Source organism: Echiichthys vipera (genome assembly GCF_963691815.1).
Source record: "Echiichthys vipera genome assembly, chromosome: 12".
NCBI classification, from domain to species: Eukaryota; Metazoa; Chordata; class Actinopteri; order Perciformes; family Trachinidae; genus Echiichthys; species Echiichthys vipera.
The window spans coordinates 7209413-7227824 of NC_139837.1; the positions used below are offsets into that span (position 1 = coordinate 7209413).

General features: G+C 39.6%; 1 protein-coding gene across 1 annotated transcript; it reads left to right on the forward strand.

Moving 5' to 3' along the window:
- Positions 1 to 455: 455 nt before the first annotated feature.
- On the forward strand, positions 456 to 16663 carry asxl2 (ASXL transcriptional regulator 2). Its single transcript, XM_083924299.1, has 12 exons — positions 456 to 574; positions 2697 to 2779; positions 3855 to 3963; positions 5069 to 5210; positions 6603 to 6721; positions 7751 to 7862; positions 8167 to 8226; positions 9169 to 9329; positions 9663 to 9759; positions 9891 to 9996; positions 11037 to 11763; positions 12174 to 16663. Exons 1-12 carry the CDS (start codon positions 518 to 520, stop codon positions 13965 to 13967), a joined length of 3567 nt encoding a protein of 1188 aa, XP_083780425.1. The 5' UTR covers positions 456 to 517; the 3' UTR covers positions 13968 to 16663.
- The last annotated feature ends 1749 nt before the right edge of the window (positions 16664 to 18412 follow it).

The window sequence follows — 18412 nt, forward strand, 5'->3', positions numbered from 1 at the left end:
GAGGATCTTTTAATTCTTATTTTTACTTATTCTTATTAAAATGTTTAATTTACCAAATCAGTGGACACTCGGGGGCCACCCTGGTCTAGCCTGTATGCTTGATGAACTGTTGCTTTAGTATCTAGCTAATGTAATTGTGAGCCAAAGAATGTGTGGAGAAAAAAAAGCTTGCAATTCTCTCTTGATAGCTGCCTTATTTCTTCGTGCAAAGTTCATTTGCTTAGACATGATAAATAAACACTGAACGATCTTGAAGTGCCTCCTGTGTTTCACTCATGTCGCTGTCTCCCTGTAAACCTGGACATACCTGCAGCTGACAGCTTCATAAACATATGTGGGAAACTTAAAGACTTTGCAATGACAGCTTCATACAGTAAGGTGACGTTTCCCTCGGAGTCACATGACTCTTTACAGTAAGTCCAACATGGCAGACGGAGTGGATCTTACGCGGTAACTAAAGCAACATTTCAACTGGAACAGACGCATTCAACACTACTCTGCAAACTAGACGTCAACAATGAGGGAGAGGCAGAAGAAGAAGAAGGGCAGGACGTGGGCGGAAGCCGCTAAAACGGTATTCTGGGTGTTTTTACGTGTCGTTTGTTGTGGTTGTTTTCCTTGAACGCTCCCACTTGTACAACTGTGTTTATGAGTTCATGACCCGCTAGTGGAGACGAGATGTTGCATGCACCGCGCCAGGTCCGTGTTGTCGGTCAGACACGGGGGAGAGCAGCTGTCACAGTTGAGCACTAATGCAGCGAGGTGACAGGTGTCGTCTGTGTGCACCCAAACATCTCCACACAGCCCTGCTGCGTGTTGTTTCCACGCGGTGCGGGTGTCATGTTTGTCCCGCTGTGAAGTCGAGTAAAGTAACGGTGAAGTCATCACGTCAGTTAGCCACGTTAGCACGCTAGCTCCTGCTAACTCAGCTCGTCAACAAGTTTGGGAAATACATCGCAAGGAAACGACTGTTTAACGCACCCCCGTTACCTTACCTTAAATCCATAATAGAAGTTAATATATATAATGCCAACGTTTGGCGATATATCAGAATACAGTTACGGATGGTGCTAGCATTGTAGCTAGCTGTGTAGCCTAGCATGCTAATCTGCAGAATATTAAAACTCAACTATTTCACCATTCAAGCAGCCACTGTTCAGATATGCATGAGTTATTTACAGTAACTTGTTGTCACACATACCTTAGCTGTAACTCTATATATAGTTAATTGTAGTAACTTTTTTATTTTATATTCAATGTTTATAACTTTCAATAATTATTCTTATATAGTCGTCCTTCCTGATTTCGGCGTGTAACTTAAATTCAGTGTATTTTTACTGTGTATTTCTGTTTATTTCACAAAACCACCAGGTCCAGTTCCTGGTGTGTAATGTGATTACATACTTGGCAATAAAGTTGATTCTGGTTCTGAGTCTAAACACCCATGAAGTCCTGTTTTGCTGAGATGCTCAATATATTACAGTGATGCGAGGATACATAGACAGTAGTTACAAACATGCACAAGGTGGGAGCAAAATAAAAGCAATATTATATATTTTCTTTTTTTTCAGATGTATTTATTGATTTTTTGCAGACAGGCTAATAAAGGTGTCTGCTTTAAAGTGGAATAGAAAAACAAAAAACCCCAACATGAATCCCAATATCCCTCCCAACAACCCAAGTCAGACGTAGTCACAGTAAATAACTAGGTATTTAACTAACATGTAACATAAGTTACTAATCAAGGTACAAAGAGACAAAACAGAGTAAAAAAGTAATAGTAAAAGTAAATAAAGTAATTAAAGGATGTATTAATTCAATTCAATTCAATTCAATTTTATTTATAGTGCCAAATCATAACAAAAGTATCTCAGGACATATTATAAACTAGGTAAAGACCACACTCTATGACTTATTTATGATTTACATAGACCCAACAATTCCCCCGTAGAGTACGGTGGCAACGAAAACTTTCCCTATAACAGACAGGAACGTCAGACAGACCCAGCTCTGTGGAGGACGGCCATGTGGAGTCACAAGTCGTATAATATTAGTAATACTATTAATATATTATTATTCTAAGTATTAGGAAGCATCATCAGGAATAACAGTAGGACTATTATTAATAAAAGTCAGCAGAGGGTCCCAAGTTTTGTGGATTGCTGTCAAAGATCCCTTCTGTGAGAACCGTAACATCTCTAACCTTAGACATTATAAAAATTTAACGTGCCAATTGTTGTATATTTATATTGTTTTTTAATCATGGAGTGAACGTTTCTGTATGGTTACTGTACTGAGATGTTTCTGTTGACATGTTTGGTTGTTTAAATTAATGTTTTATTACTGTGATTTTGTTTCCTCCTGCATTCCCTGTCCGTGTTATAACATAGCAGTGTTTCACAGGATGGCAGTGCCTCAGAGACATGTGGAAGTTATAACTTAGCAGTTAACTAAGCATTTGGTCAAGAGATTGGCGCAACATCATAGCAGAAGATGTATCTGTATTAAAGGCAAAAGGCCACCATGTTTAGGGTCTTGGTTATTCTGCAATTGCAGTCAAATGAACTGATGAAAGAAGTCAGACATCTTAAGTATGAGAAATCGCAGGCTTCAGCTGTGTCATGTTTTCTGATAACCACTCTCTTTTTCTCTCTTCTTAACCACTTTTTATTATTAATGATATTTTATTATTGTAGGTTTTGGAGAAATACCCTAACACGCCCATGAGCCATAAAGAGATCTTGCAGGTGATCCAAAGAGAAAGGCTTAAGGAAATAAGGTAAATATAATCCTGGAATTTTAGGTTTACCACGGCAAGGACCCTTCAGATAGGAGACGTTTTCATTAAAGAGAGCGCACATCTATCTCCCTCAGTTGTTGATTGCTCATATCATGTACATCCCTTTTTCTTGTTTACATAGTAAAGTATTTTCACTCAATTAATAATTGTTCGTTTCTTTTTGTTTCATTGTCACTGTTCTCATCCAGAAGGTAAGAAAAAGCTAGCCCCCACCCCTTATCTTAACAAGCTCACCGCAATACCACTTTGGTTTTACCTTTTGCATGTTATTAACAATAACATGTCCTAGGCTCAGTTGCATAAAGACAGTGTTAGTCTCACTCTCATATTCTACCTAGACTTGCTATAGCCATCCATAGCTATCTGTTGCATAAAAGCATAATTCTGTTTTTCAGTATGGTAAATTACGCTCTAACACAGTAAAGCATGGATCCGATGCCAATGTATTGTTTTTATTCTTTAGATTCAAAAGTTGAACAATGTTGCATGACATGTAAAGAATTTAGTGAGAGTGTAAATGTAATGAGATATGCTGCACTAGTGTAATCTTCTGTTCTGAAGAATAGATGTCTCAATTTCAGTGTGTTTTATTACTAAACATTTTGCTTAATGCACTTTAAGTAAGTTGACAGAACATATTTTTGCTTCACTATGTACTATAGCTCTGGTTACAGATCTTGCATGACTGCTGCGGCATTATTGTGCACACTTAATTAACTCAAGTTTGCTTTAAAAAGGTTTCACTTAACTAGAGCAGATTTTTATGCAACAGACGTAGTTATGCCAGACCAGTTTTATATGACACTATCAGGTCCTTACAATGATTAGTCTTGAAGCAGTTTTATGCAACTGATTCTGTATTGAAAATGTAATTAATCACCCCACAACTACAATGATGTGAATATGATGTGAACTCATACATGTCCTCTTAACGCAAGATATCATTTTCTCCCCAGATATCAGAGCAGCCTTTACCCGTCTTGCATTTTTCTCCCAGCTGTCTGATTTATTGGGGAACAGATGTGTAATTTGTGTTTTTTCTCTCATGATCCAGTGGAACCTCACCGCTGGCATGTCTGAACGCAATGCTGCACACAAACTCTCGTGGTGAGGAGGGGATGTTCTACAAAGTTCCAGGCAGAATGGGGGTCTACACGTTAAAGGTTAGTTGGGCACAAAGCAGCAACTGTGCCCTGAGGCCAAATACTGTGAATGGGTAAAAGATCATTCATGTCTTAGATTTAGCCTGCTTGTTTTTAATGTACTCACTTGTAGCATGCTTGTTGCTAATTGTACTTGTTTTAAATGTTTTGATTTTTTAAAAATTGTATTACTGTATGTAAAGTGTATTTGAGTACTTTTGAAAAGCGCTATACAAATAAAATGTGTTATTACTCATTATTATTATTATGTCAGTCTACTTCAGGGACAAGAAAACATATATCTTGGTTAGCATCATGATACGATAACCATAGATAAAAACGGTTATACTCTCTTATACCTAAATATGAATGCTTTGGAGGAATTCTGTGACCAATGTGTGTGTGTACCCCACAAGAAGTGTTTGAATTACTGCTAGGCTCCTCCTTTTATTCCTCCACGCCAGCGACAGCTGTGGCCATCCGTCCGATTCTTGTCAACATGATATCTCATGAACCCCTGGAGGGATTGTCTTCAAATTTGGCACAAACATCCACTTTGGTTTAAGGATGAACTGATTAGAAGTTCACTGTGACCTCACAAAATGCATTTTTGAATTTCAACAATAATAAGGACAACATTTCACACAAATAGCAAATAGGATAAAATTATGATGTGATGATATTTTATGTCCAAAAGGTCAAAGTTACATCACTGTGACCTTTATAATGGCCGCTTTTCTGGGAATTTTTCATAAATCATATCATAAAACATTTGGTCCAGTACTGTATTGGTGACACTAATCTTTACTGATCTTGACACTAATGACAGTAATCTTGAAACTGGGCTGATCGTACAGCTTCTGTGCTGCCAGGTTGAAGATGTGTGTGAAGCATCAACGTTTCTCCAAAAAATACACTTAATACCTTTCATTAAATTCCTTGTGAGTCTTCACTTGATTATGTAAGTCTGGACTATCTGGATGTAAATTGCAACTTGACTGGTTGGCGGTGGCATACAACCTCAAGGCGATAATTCTAGTTCTGCATCTATAACATGAAGGTTATATATTCTATGTACTCTATTTTTATGTGTTGTGTTTTATGTCTATCTCCTATTTTTATGTAGAAGGACATCTCAGATGATGTGAAGGAGCTGTCTGATGAGGACTCTGAGGAGAGCAGCGAAAATCTTTCGGACTCCCAGAGCACAGAAAACAATAGCAGTGCCATCGCAGGAGAGGGCAGGAGAGGAAGGTGGATGCGAAGAGGTACTGTGCACCGCATCGCGTACAGGATCATTATTAACTGTTTATACTTCCCTTAAGTCACTTCTCTAAGTAGAGTTTACAGACAATTATCTCCAAAACCTTTTTTGGGTCATTAAGGATTCACGCATCAACATTCATAACAGCTTGAACACGGGTATTTAATGTAGATGTTAACAGGAATTATCATACAGCATTAAATTCACAAAGAAACTAAAATAAAAGTCACCACTACATCATACCTAGATGTTCCTGATAGTAGACCAGTTTCACAAGCTAATTAATATTAAAAGCTGGCGTTCAAATTAGCTTTATTTGCAAGCTCTGTTTAAAATATTAAATAGTTAAGGAGTTAAGTAACTGTCACTGCTGTTTAACAGTCGAATCAACAGAACAGAAAGATCCACTGTTCTCCATCAACAGCAAATAATGCTGACTGTAGCTCTGGTCATTAGCTGATTTTCGTTGGCTGGTTACCAAGTTATTAAAATCAGTGTTAACGCCCCCTCCCAGCCGCTGTTAAAAGTCATTGCGGAAACACAGGAAACCAGCTCTGTAGCAGTAGAAGAGGCAAACATAAATTACACCGTCTCCTCACAAAGTAATTACTGGAATACACTGAGCATCAAACATGATGATAGCAAAAGGTGGGTTTTATCCTTTAAACAAACACGCTGTGTCCATAATGTCTCCCGTTAATTGTCAGCAGAGAAGTTGCAGGCTGCACACAACGTTTACATCACAGCAGTTTTCGCTCTTTTGTGTGTCTGTGGGTTCAAATCATTGCTTTATGGTGAATTACACACCTGGTTGCACTGGCTTGTATAGCAACTTCGGAGAATGAGCTTTTTCTTCAAGTAGCAATTATTTTGTTTTCCTCAGGCTGTGCTTTCACTGACTCATTATTCCTCTGTGCCACTTCAATACTTTAAGTGACGGTTCAAACAGGAAGCTGTATTTTCTCAGTATGACCTGTGACCACTTCCTCATTATGCACAAGATAGAAACTGCCAAGCAAATAAACTTGGTTTATACTGTATGGGAGTGGGAGGATTCATGTTGTTGTATTTTTAAACTAATCAATGGGAAAAGCCACAAAGTCAAATGCAGATTAAGTGATATAGAAAAAGAAAAAGGTGGAGCTGCTACAGTGAGTAGAGAAGGTGCTTTTGTTAGAAATATAGAACACAGAGTTTATTGTGAACTATTTTTCTATTGAGATATTAAGCCCATTTTTAGTAATATGATATTTTAGCAAGGTAATGCAATCTGCTTTTTTTGTGCACAGTGTTGGTTTCAGTTTCATCACAACAAAAGCATGATGTGATAAAGTCTGTATACCTCCCTCAGGAAGTGTATTTTGTAACATCTGTTTTGTGCTTTTGTATTTCATAGTTCCCTCCATGCTGCAGTCACAGCCGTCTTCTCCGCAGCCTCGATGCTCGTCGCCTTCTGTCCCCACCAGTAAACTCATCTCGCCCTCGCAGAAACACAGCAAGAAAGCTCTGAAACAGGTACTGATGGGTTTGCTATTCCTTATTGTTTTATTGTTTATTGGAGTTAAGAACAGCTTCTTTCACGTTTCAGAGGGAATTCCTGCCACACCCTCTTATTCACATACACCCATATAAATCCCTGCCACCACTGCAACACACAAATACATAATTGTTCAGTAAAGTAATGTTTTTATGTAGCGTTCCCTGCATTTGTATAACAAGTGTGGAGGTTTTAAAGAAGACTAGTACTAAAACAGTGCCGATCTGAGTCTGAATCTCACACCTCTAATCCACATCAAAATACTTACTCATACTTTTGTACAGATTTCACCACCAGATTTATCCAAACTTTTTTGCTGACACTTTTTCCGTAAACATGTACAAAACCCATGATAGCGGGTCAGCAGGCGCCAACTATCCTTCCATTCCCTGTCTGTAAAACATCTTGTGCTGATTATTTAAAAACAACGAGGCGGCAGGAAAAATGCCTATAGCTGGTTTTACAGTATTAATGTCCTCATAATCCACCCCGTTCAACATTTTCCTATTGGCTGCTTTTTGCTTTTTGTGTTCCATTAAATTAGATTTCACTTGATTGCACAGATTGTAATTCACTCCATCTGTGCTGGTGTGGAATTTTCAGCTCTGTAAGAGCAATTTGTGTTCATTTATTGGGTGTAAGCAACACTTGAAGATGGTGATTGGGCTGAAATATGAGTGCTGGAGAGACCTATTGTGTATTGTCCTTCTGAAATTTCCTTTTTTATTTCAATCAGCTAAAACAAAATAAAGGCAGTGGACTGTCTTGGATTGCTTCTTTAATCGGTGGACATTGTGTTTGTGAGGTGTTCAGACTTCTTGCCAGATTGCACAGAGTTGATTTATGCTTGTGTTATGCAACCTATGCTTCGTTGCTGCACTCTTATTTAGCTGTTATTTAACCAGGCAAGTGGCCCCGGGGGAGTAGTTGCAGGGAAACACACATTCACACTCTTGTTTTCTCATACTGCTGGCTATTTGTTCCTTCCTTATTTTGCTTATTTCCAGGCCTTGAAGCAGCAGCAACAGAGAAACCAGCGCAGACAGGGGGGAATGCCAACCTCCTCCAGTCCTAGACTGCTTCTGAAAACCATGGCGGACAACATTACTACAAAGACTGGTAGGTGGCTGCTATTATATTATCAAATACAATATAAAATGAAGTTAGCAGTGGTCCCTTTGGATATTTCACTGACGTTCATTGTAAGATGTTACACACAGTCTTGACGATAAATGACTGATATTCATGCAGTTCTTAGGTTTGTAACTGTTATTACAGGTTTTCATTACTACACAACAAAAGGCATTATATTATCACCCTCCAAACATGACTCATAGAATTGGCAGCATCAGAGTGGAAACAGTTACATCTCTGGCTTGCAATTTCTCAGAGCCCTTCTACTCCTTTCCTTCTGTCCAAACAGACTTATGCCACCCAGTTGTCCCCAGGAAGGTTTCCCAGAGGTCGGGCCGCCTTAGTGCAGGTAAGTCAGCAAGTCTAATTTCTATAATTCAACCGATTGGTTTGGAAATCTTAAAGGAAAGGGTGGTGATAACATATCCAACAAAAAGACCAAAACCAACATTCCTATCCTACTATCAAGTATTGCCCGTGTTGTCAAAGCCTAGTAGAGCATATTCCTCTTAGGCATAGTCCTCCATTGTTGTCTAACAACTATTACAAACCACACAGATACACTGAATGGCATGTTCTTTCATAACAGTGAGCACAAGACACTGCAGCTTATTTTGAGTCGATCTCAGCTGCACTGTCCTGGTGATGTAAATACTCACTAAATACACACCCAGCTGTTTTTATGACATTATTTAGCCTTTTGTGTTTTGGATGAAACTCTATATTTGTGTTTCTAAAGGGTTTTTTATTCAGTAGGAACAACTTTGTTCAGGGCTTTGTGCCATATACAGGGCAGGGAGGCGGACAGTATTGAGAGGAGGGTGCAGTTTTGATGTTTTCATGGGATTTGTTCACAACAAGAAAATACACTGGAGACTGGACTAGAGTTACTTTAGGCTTTCTTGCTCGGATCACACCCATTTTGTTCTCAACAACACACCTGCAAAGTTTCCTGACTGTATCCTGCACAGTTGCAATACTGTCACTGCGGCAAAATTTGTCGACAGGGGTGGCCGGTGGCACAGTGTAAAGAGGCAGAAGGTCCTCAAGGCAGCTGACGCGGGTCTGACGCGGGTCTGACGCTGACCTGTGGCCCTTTGCTGCATGTCTCCCCATCTCTCTCTCACCAAATTTCCTGTCCGTCCTATATAATAAAGGATTGGAAAACTGAATCTTTAAAAAATAATCTAATGATCAAATGTGAGAGTACATTGCTGTAGATGTCAGTTGGCATGTTTCTGCATTGCTTGATCTGTCTTGGCTTACATCTGTTTCCTGTTTTGTATTGCAGGGCAGCTGAAACGTACCAAGTGTAATATAGATGTGGAAACACCAGACTCCATTTTGGTTAACACCAACTTGAGAGCGATCATCAACAAGCACACCTTCTCTGTACTGCCATCCGACTGTCAACAGAGACTGCTCAAACTTCTGCCTGAAGTTGACCGGCAGGTGGCTCTAAAATTCTACATACTTTTTATGCTTTTGCTGCGTTATCTAATGTGTAACATTATTGCATGTAATTATACATCTTTTCTTTCGAATGTCATATAATGTGTTATTTCTATCCAACTATCTCAGAAAATTGTTGTTTTAAAAATGTATAAAACATCTCTGCATGTGGATATACATTTTTACACACAGCTAACCTCTGTACAGCATTAAATCATGTTGACCAATTCTACATGGTTTACTGTACGTGACAAATGGGAAGGAAAAGTCGATTTACCGATGCAGTGATGGTGATTGTGATGTTAGTCATAACATTGTGCCTCCTCTCCCCAGGCTTGCATGGACGGCCTTCTGAAGGTCACCAGTTCGGCCTTGAACAATGAGTTCTTCACATCGGCAGCTCAGTCTTGGAAGGAGAGACTGGCTGAGGGTCAGTGCAACAGTTTCCAACTGATAATAACTGCATTTAGTTCATATGCAATGAACAGTTATGTCATCAAGGTTGTAAGTGCAAGTGTAACTTTTCTTTTTTTTATAATTATATAACTTTTTTCTTTACAGGGGAATTCACTCCTGAGTTGCAGCTACGGATGCGCCAAGAAATTGAGAAGGAAAAGAGAGTTGAGCACTGGAAGGAAGCCTTCTTTGAAAACTATTATGGTGAAAAGTAAGTTCTCTTCTATGACATATTATTTGTTCAATCATTAATCCCATCCAGCTTTAGAGAAGTGGAAGGCATATTTTGTTTCACATTTTACAAACACCATAAGACAGTTCCTTTCTAACTAAAAGCCCTCAACCCATAGGACCTACAAACATAAGTATGGCAGGCTTAATTGGCAGGATTTTTTCTTCACGTCATTACCAAGATTAAATATCTAATTTAATTTGAAACTTTCTTTTTAATTTAATTTTCTCAGTTTATCCACCAAATAAAAAACAAATAAAGAACAAAAATAGACAGAGAGTAAAGCGAAACAGGCAGGTTGATAAAGGCTGACACAGGTCGTACATTGGTTCAAAATGGATTGATCATTCACACAATGAATTACACGTTAAGGAGTATGAAGTCCACCTTTCCCAGTACTTTGTATACTGTTCAGCCCGTAGTCTTAGGGTGAAGGTCAGTTTTTCCATGCATTGTATATGAAGATCCTTGATGGCAAAGTTGTCTGCGGCCATTTCCATGTAATGGCCTTCTTGGTTGCAGCCAAAAGCACTTTATAAAGATAGTTGTCGTGGGCCAAATATCTAATTTCATGAATGCATTGTTATTAAATGGTGGCGTGTTTAAAAGGATTAGTTGAATGAGTTTTTATATATGAGCTAAACACCACCCTCATCTCCCTCTCACATTACAGGAGTCAGATTTCTTTTCAGGAACATAGACCATCACAGTGTTTTTTCACGGCATTCATCACATTGTATTTAATTGTTTAATTCATTATTAGTTTATTAATACGTTCAATTATTAAAATAACAGTAACAACTACACAATAATGTTTTTTCTTTCCTGTGATGTATAAAACAATGCTTACAACTAAATTGTTGTTTTTAATATGTTTTCTTTGACACCCTCATGTTCAACTTTGTGTGTATTCCTAACAGTTCCTGTCATAGCTCAGGGTTTTATAAAATCTCCTTTGAAGAAATGATTTTTGGATTTATTTCTTTGTCTTTCCACCTTCGTCTTCTCTCTCTGTATAGTTCTGGGCTTAGCTTTGAGGAATCCAAAGAGCTGACAAAGGCTGATGTGAATCAGAAGTCTGCCAGGCCCCAGTCCCCCCCTCATCAGACAGGACCTGCTGCCCAAGCACCAGAGCATCCCAAGGGCACCAAGGACAGCAGCCAGACTGATGCTGCTGCTGCTGCTACCGCTGTAAAAGACATGAAGCCAACAAAGGAGCCTCTGAAGCCACAGCCTGCTCAGAGAGAGTCAGTCTCCACCACAGAGCCCATGAAGACACGCCGTTCACAGTACGCTGAGGATCGTAAGTTGAATGCAACAGCTCAGTCTGGGCCAACACCTGCAGTGAAAACACCAGAGGTTGAGAGGCAGACTGAACGGGCCGCTGTTGGTACACTGCCTGAAAAGGAGCATAAAGAGAAAGTGAAGGAGGCCAACACTGAACTCCCGCAGTTGCCTGTAAAGAAGAGTGACCCACCAAATGCAAGCTCAGAGTTAAAAGAGGATCAGCCGGTGTCTGTGGTTAAGCCTGCTGTGGAGAGGGAAGAGGTCATCCCTGAGCCCACGGGCCCCTCAGAGCCTCTGAAAAGGAAATCTCTCAGTGAGATTGGGGATGAACTGACACCAGAGAAAAGGCCCCGCATTTCTTCAGTTTCCTCAGTCTCTTCTGTCTCTCCTTCACCGTCATCAATATCCAGCCCCGCAACACCAACTTCAACAACAAATCAGAGGGTTCCACCACTTAAGGTAGGAATGTTGTTTGTGAGGGTAATGTCTCCACTGATCCATCCATCCTTTGAGTATTCAAAGATTAAACAGTGACTCTGACAAGTTTGTAGCCTGCTTTTCTGCAGGTGTAGTCAGCTTGGATTCACAGTAGTGTTGATTCCAATGGCAAAAATTATCAAACAAGGATCAAATACGCACAGAAATTTCTCAAAACCCTCATGCATTTCTCTGCTGTTCATCTTTATGCGTCTTATGCTTCTTTTGCTCTATGCGTATGTTCCACAAAGTCTTCGCTTCCATCCCCAAATTAGAAACTTCCAGCAGAGTTTTGTACCTGTGACATAGTGACGGGCTGTAGATGTTTTTCATTTACCTAATTATGCATATATTAAAATCATTCTCTAACATCTCCTGTTTTCACTTTGCAGATCCCAGTGTCACGAATTCTTCCCATTCCTTTGTCACCTAGCCAAGTCTCGCCCAGGACTCCACTCCCGGCTCCACTGAGCAGCCCAGGCCGTACTGGTGCTCGCACTTTGGCTGACATTAAAGCCAAAGCCCAGCTAGCCAGAGCGCAGCGAGCAGCGGCTGCTGCAGTATCATCTGCATCAAAGGGAGCAGTTCCAGGCCCAGGGCCAGGGGGAGGCAGTAGTGAGCAGACACAGCCATTGTCCAGTCCAAGCACAACATCCCCAAAGGCATCAATCAGGTTACCAGCCTCTATCAGCAGCAATCAGACCAGTACACCTTCTTCTCGCCCACTGGAATCTTTTGGGCAGGTAAGCCCAAACTGGTCTCAAATGTCTTACTCAAGCAAAACTGACGAAAAACACAAATGTTATTCTGCTGGTACTGCAGAACCTGTTTGCATTCAAATGCAACCCTCTCCACCATCTGTGGGACAGGAAAATCCATCACCTGCTGGATCATCAACCAAGACCAGCTCCTGTATCCCTGCAAATAACCCGTTGGTCACTCAGCTTCTGCAGGGCAAAGAGGTTCCATTGGAGCAAATCCTCCCAAAACCGTTATCCAAGGTGGAAGCAAAGATGTCAAACATACCCTCCGGTAGTAAGGTACCACACCCTGAGCACAGGGCTGATAAGCAGATGTCCCACCAGTTCAATGCTGCAGGAGGAGCAGGAGGCTTTTTCTCAGAATACACAAGACACCATAGGGAACTTCCTGATAAGGAGACTCAGGAGCAGATCCTGCAGGCTCTAATGCAGAGGAAAGGCCAGCAGAGCCAGCCTTATGGTGGTATGGGGCCTCAGCACACTCAGTACAAAGTACATCAGCTGGTGCAAGCAGAAGAGCGTCAAGCCCAATCCAGGATTTCGGTAGGATTTCTGGGTCGTAGGATGATGCCCAGGCCTGCCATGACAGGACATTACCTGCTCAATGTGTCCACATATGGCCGAGGACCAGAGAGCAAGAGACTGCACCACTCTGTGATCCCGAACACGTCTATGTCCAGTTTAAAAAGGGAAAGCACAGAAGGAGAGGAGGCCGTTAAGGAAGAACAACCAGCCAGTAAATGTTTCTTGTCTGCTTCTGGGGTTAAAACAGAGCAGCTTGGATACTCAATAACCAAGTCAGATGAAGCAGCGAGCATTCAGCATTGCTCCAATGTAAAGACTGAGCCTAGACCGGAGGATAGTGCAGCCTGTGCAGATACCAACAGCACCAGTGCGACAGCCAAAGACACCAGCCCCCTTTCTCAATCACACCCTAGGCACCTCGAACTCTGCAATAGTAACCAAGGAAACACAGAGCCATATCTTACCCAAGTGGAGCCCAGTCACCAGCGGCAGTCTGCCTTTCAAACCCAGAAAACGCTCGATAATCAGGAAGTTGTGGCAGCATCATGCTACGGTGGCACTATCAGCATGTCTGTACCTCACACTTTGAACCACAGCATTGCAGGAATCTGCCCTTCCACAGCCTCATCAGAGGCAGACAGCGGCGGCGTCCACGGGAGTGTCATGTCTTTCTCAGTGACTGTCACCACCATACCTGCCGGCCACTCATTAGACCATGGTAACCAGGGTGAGCCCTCACCTGAGCAGTCGTTCATCGAGGGCTCCAACATGGAGGAAGTACAGTCTAAATGCTACTGCCGACTGAAGGCGATGATCATGTGCAAAGGATGTGGAGCCTTCTGCCATGATGACTGCATCGGCCCCTCGAAACTGTGCGTGTCATGTTTAGTTGTACGATGATATGAAATTGATAATAATTAGAACATTTCATGGTTTGATTTGTATTGAAGCAAGACACAAAGCAGAAGCAGGTCATTCAGAATCGATACAAAATCATCGTTGGGGTGAAGCATGTTAGCTGCACTCCAGACTAAACAGCCAGCATGTGGTCGCTATTGGAAAGACAAGGGTTTACACTGGACGGTCTTTTGTTTCGCTAACATCAATGAAAGGTTGTTTTGTACGATTTTTTGGTAGAAATGTTAATCTGTTTTCAATCAAATCAGTAGTCTGTCAGATGCGTGACAAATGTAAAATCTGGCAATGTTTGCACTCCGCTAGGATTATTTTGATATATTTTTTAAATATATTCATACATATCTATATATACGGTATATATATATATATATATATATATATATATATATACATACATATATATACATACATATATAGATAGATATATATAGATATGTGTAGTTTTTAAAAAAGGAGGGAAAATGAATGTTGCTATTTTTGTATAACATAATGACTGTTGTGTTTAAGACTGACACTTTTTTTTATTATTGGGCCTAATCAGTTATGGTTGAAAGGCAAAAAAGAAGGGCGCAAATGATAATCATTGGTTGTAGAGTACCTCCTGGCATTTATGCACGCGTGGCAGGGAAGTGCAACTCACAGTAACCATTTTATATAAAAACTGTACATTTATTACTGAACACACTCAGATTTAAAAACTAGAAAGAATATGTATAGTTTTAGAGAGAGAATATGAATGATAATATAATCAACTCGTGAGTATTGCACACCACATCATTTTTTGAACAGTTACAAGGCGAAGCACTTGAAAACCACCTAGATATATGGTAGTAACTGTGTACAGCACTTACATACAAGAAGAATCATTTATAAAAAAAATGCCTGTATGTTCCTTTTGGCAAATTGAGATCTTTTCCATTCCAGGTTAAGGTCTGAGTCACTTCCTACTGTGTGAACCTTCATTTTCTCCCCCAAAAAAGCCAATTTGTAGATATTGTCTCCCCTGAGGTGGGTTTTCTCATGCTTGTATGTCTGTAAAGATAGAGCGGCAGTGGCAAACAGTAAAAAAAAAACACTCAAGGCAGGGGAGAAAATGAAGACAATTCTGTTTTTTTCAATGTAAATATTTGCTCATTTACGGTATATGCATAGATGTAGAAATGTATTTTATTTTATTCGTGCAGCACACATTGCTTGAGCATATCTTGTTTATTTCAAAATAATTTTTACTGTGGAAAGAAAACGGAGAAGAACAGCACGTTATGCTAATAGCTTAATGCTTGATCATAGAATGATTCAGCATAGCATGCTTCAGTTTTAGAGAATTATTTGGAGGTACAATATGACACCGATTAACAGGCGGGTGTAACATTTCACTTCAAAATGGCCTTTTTCCAGAGAATTGAGAGTTACCCTCCATTGTAATGTGGTCTGAAGTATTGTAAGCACAACATAATACTGGATCATGTTAATGTTATTTACAATAATTTATGTGTGTGATGCTGAAGGATGAACCAACACATGTGTGGTGTGATTACTGTTGTAACAGCTCTGTAGCTGCAGTATAAATTCTTACTTACTTATTAACGTGCAAAAAGGCCAGTGCGACATGTTACCTCCGCAGGTTTTGCAGGTGTTCACGCTGATTGCAAATTAATACGCATCAACTTTATTTTGAAATTTCCTCGAGGTGCAAAGACGGCCTGTTTTTATAGAAAATATTTCCAAGGTAATATGCCAAAGTCACCTTTAAAGAAAACAAAATAATCCGTTTTTAATGTCTACTAGTTAATCAAAGTAATATATTTTAATTAATATATTTTAATATAAAAAAAAATCTATTTGCTAATTGCTTTTGAAAATCAACAGGGTATTTACTATAATAATATATCGGCTGTCCGTTTTTCCTATAATTTTGTTTGGACTGGACAGACCACCATACAGAGAATAACTTGACTTTTATAACTCAAATTGCCCAGGTATCAATATTCTGTATGGCCCAGTTTTTGTTTTTATCCAATGCATCTGTTGGTCTATATGTTTCCATAGAGATATTGTCTAATGTGTGTACCCTTTTAGCTGTCTACAATTGTGTCATTACCTAATGAAAACAAAAAGATACGTTTTTTAAATCACCATTTTAGGTCAACAAATTAATCAAAGTCCATGTTTAAATGTATTTGTTCTTAAATAAGGGGTTCTGTCTTGTGGAAATTAGTTTTTTAAGATTGTAGGGCTAGAATCAGGAGATTTTTCCACATATTTAGCATAGTCATTTCGCTAAAATTGGAGTAACCAGTATTTGATTCTGTTAACACAAATGACCCCCCCATAAACATTTAGGTCTTATTTGGTCGAATGTGATGTTAGGATGTTGTATTTACTGGTGTAGAGCTGGGGACTGGACTGCACTGCAAAAACAATGAACAAAAACAATCAACCCAAAAGGCAGCTGAAATCTTTGTTAATAAGGACTGAAACGTGAGTCAGGCAGCAGTCCCCACCGCCACTGAAGTACTTGGTGTGTGTGCATTCAGAAGAGCACTTCATATAGAAAGGGCCAGAAAGTGTCATGGGCAATCACCACCACTCTGAAATGTCAAGTTTATCCCTACGTGAATTTTATGTCTGTGTCATTTTGTCTCCATTTACACTCTGGGGGAATGTAATATAGTAATCAGCACTAGTAAACAAAGTGTATTTTATCAGAAGTTATAGACTATTATGAATAAATAATGAAAATAAAGCATTTTGTGTGTTTACTGTGTATCGGGAAAACCTGAAATTCAGTCCTAAACAGTCTGTGAACACAATTGTATAATGTCCTCTGTGGCTCTGGGAGAAGCTTTGAAAACATAAATACCTTGGATTGGGCTTGAAACCGCTTTTCTTACTGTGTTTCTATAAAAAGTGAAAAGGCACAAGTGAATTTATCGACTCCCAGAGTGCATTTTGTAAAGAAACATCCAACCACTGAGCTTATAAGTGCCAATGGTGAGCTGAAGCTAAAGCCCACACTGTTGAAGAAAACTATTGATAAAATCTGCAGCTTTAATTCATTTTCTCTTGGATTTTGAGTCAATTTTTGATGAACAGTGCAACTATGACGCTGTGTTTTGCGGCAACGAAAAGGTGTTTTGAATTTGCTACTGAACAAGGGCAAGGAAAGTTTATTTTTACAGCACACTTCTGCAACAAGCCAATTCAAAGAAAGGCTGTCAAAAGTTTCTAAACCTCAATACTTTTCAGTACCATGTGTTTCAAAACAATACAAAATCCACATGTGATAGTATCGGAAGTATCGAAACCATTTAAAAAAAAAAAGCATATCTGCAATAATCTTTTCAACCAAAGTGCCAGCTGTGTGTTTGTCTGTGTTCAGTGGCTTTTTCTGTACCAGTACTGTGTGCAGGTTGTTCATTTTTGTTAAAACAAGAGAGAAAAATGTTCCCATTTGTGTTTTTTATTCATTTTGCAGAGGTATCGAGTATCATTTTTTTAATACTAGTATTGTATCGAAGTTTAAATTGCGGTTTTCGTGACAACCTTAATTCAAATCGCTTTATACAAAACATCAAACGTATTGCGGAAAAGTGCAAAAGGACATTTTAAAACTACTCGTCATGAAAGAGCCAAAACAGGGAGAACAGAGGCCGTGGCTGAGGGGCGTCCACTTTACCAAATGACCCAACAGATAGACAAAACATGATCTTTTTATGTTTTTTTTTATAATAGATTATGGCAAAAATCATAATCTCGATTATTTTGCTCAATATTGAGATTGCAATTATTTAACACATGACTCACTGACTTTGGAAAAATCCTGGATTTATTGAACTTTAGAAAAAACACTGTCTTTTTAACAGTGGACTTTCATGAATAACTTAACTTTTCAAAAATCGGTAAATATTTAAATATCGGTAAATTTTATTCAACATATTTCAGTCAGTAATGCTGCGAGTGTAGTCAGTCCTGTGTCTCCATATGAAGTAACACAGAGGATATAAATAAAATACAAAAATGAAATGGGGATGTAGAAGACGTTCACACAGATGCTCGTGCTTTGCATTATGGGAAATGTAGGCTCCAGTGTTTGTAGACCTTGACTCATAGTCAGGACATCTGTGCCCCTGCTGCTTTGATTTGAGGAAAGCACAATACGAAATCTCTGGAGTTTGATCTGTGTTTCCTTGTTTCATTTCCACTCATGCTGAGAATCATAAATCAGAGGAAAAGCAACAATAGTAGTAGTGCGCCTTTAACCAGCGTGCGTGCGCACATGCGTAAAATATAGTAGGTGGCCGCGCATGGCATCTCGGTGCCTGCTTGCGCTCTGCCGTCCTCTGCCGCTGGGTCGCTGATGATGCCGAGCGGAGCGGGGCGCTTGTACGTTTCTATGTGCGGCTACAACCGCAGTTCCCAAGATT

Excerpts from the sequence above, each read along its gene's own strand:
- asxl2 (XM_083924299.1), top strand. The coding sequence starts at position 518 with ATGAGGGAGAGGCAGAAGAAGAAGAAGGGCAGGACGTGGGCGGAAGCC. Across the intron at positions 2,780-3,854 it reads GAAAGGCTTAAGGAAATAAG|TGGAACCTCACCGCTGGCAT; the intron begins GTAAATATAATC and ends CTCATGATCCAG. Across the intron at positions 7,863-8,166 it reads CAACATTACTACAAAGACTG|ACTTATGCCACCCAGTTGTC; the intron begins GTAGGTGGCTGC and ends CTGTCCAAACAG.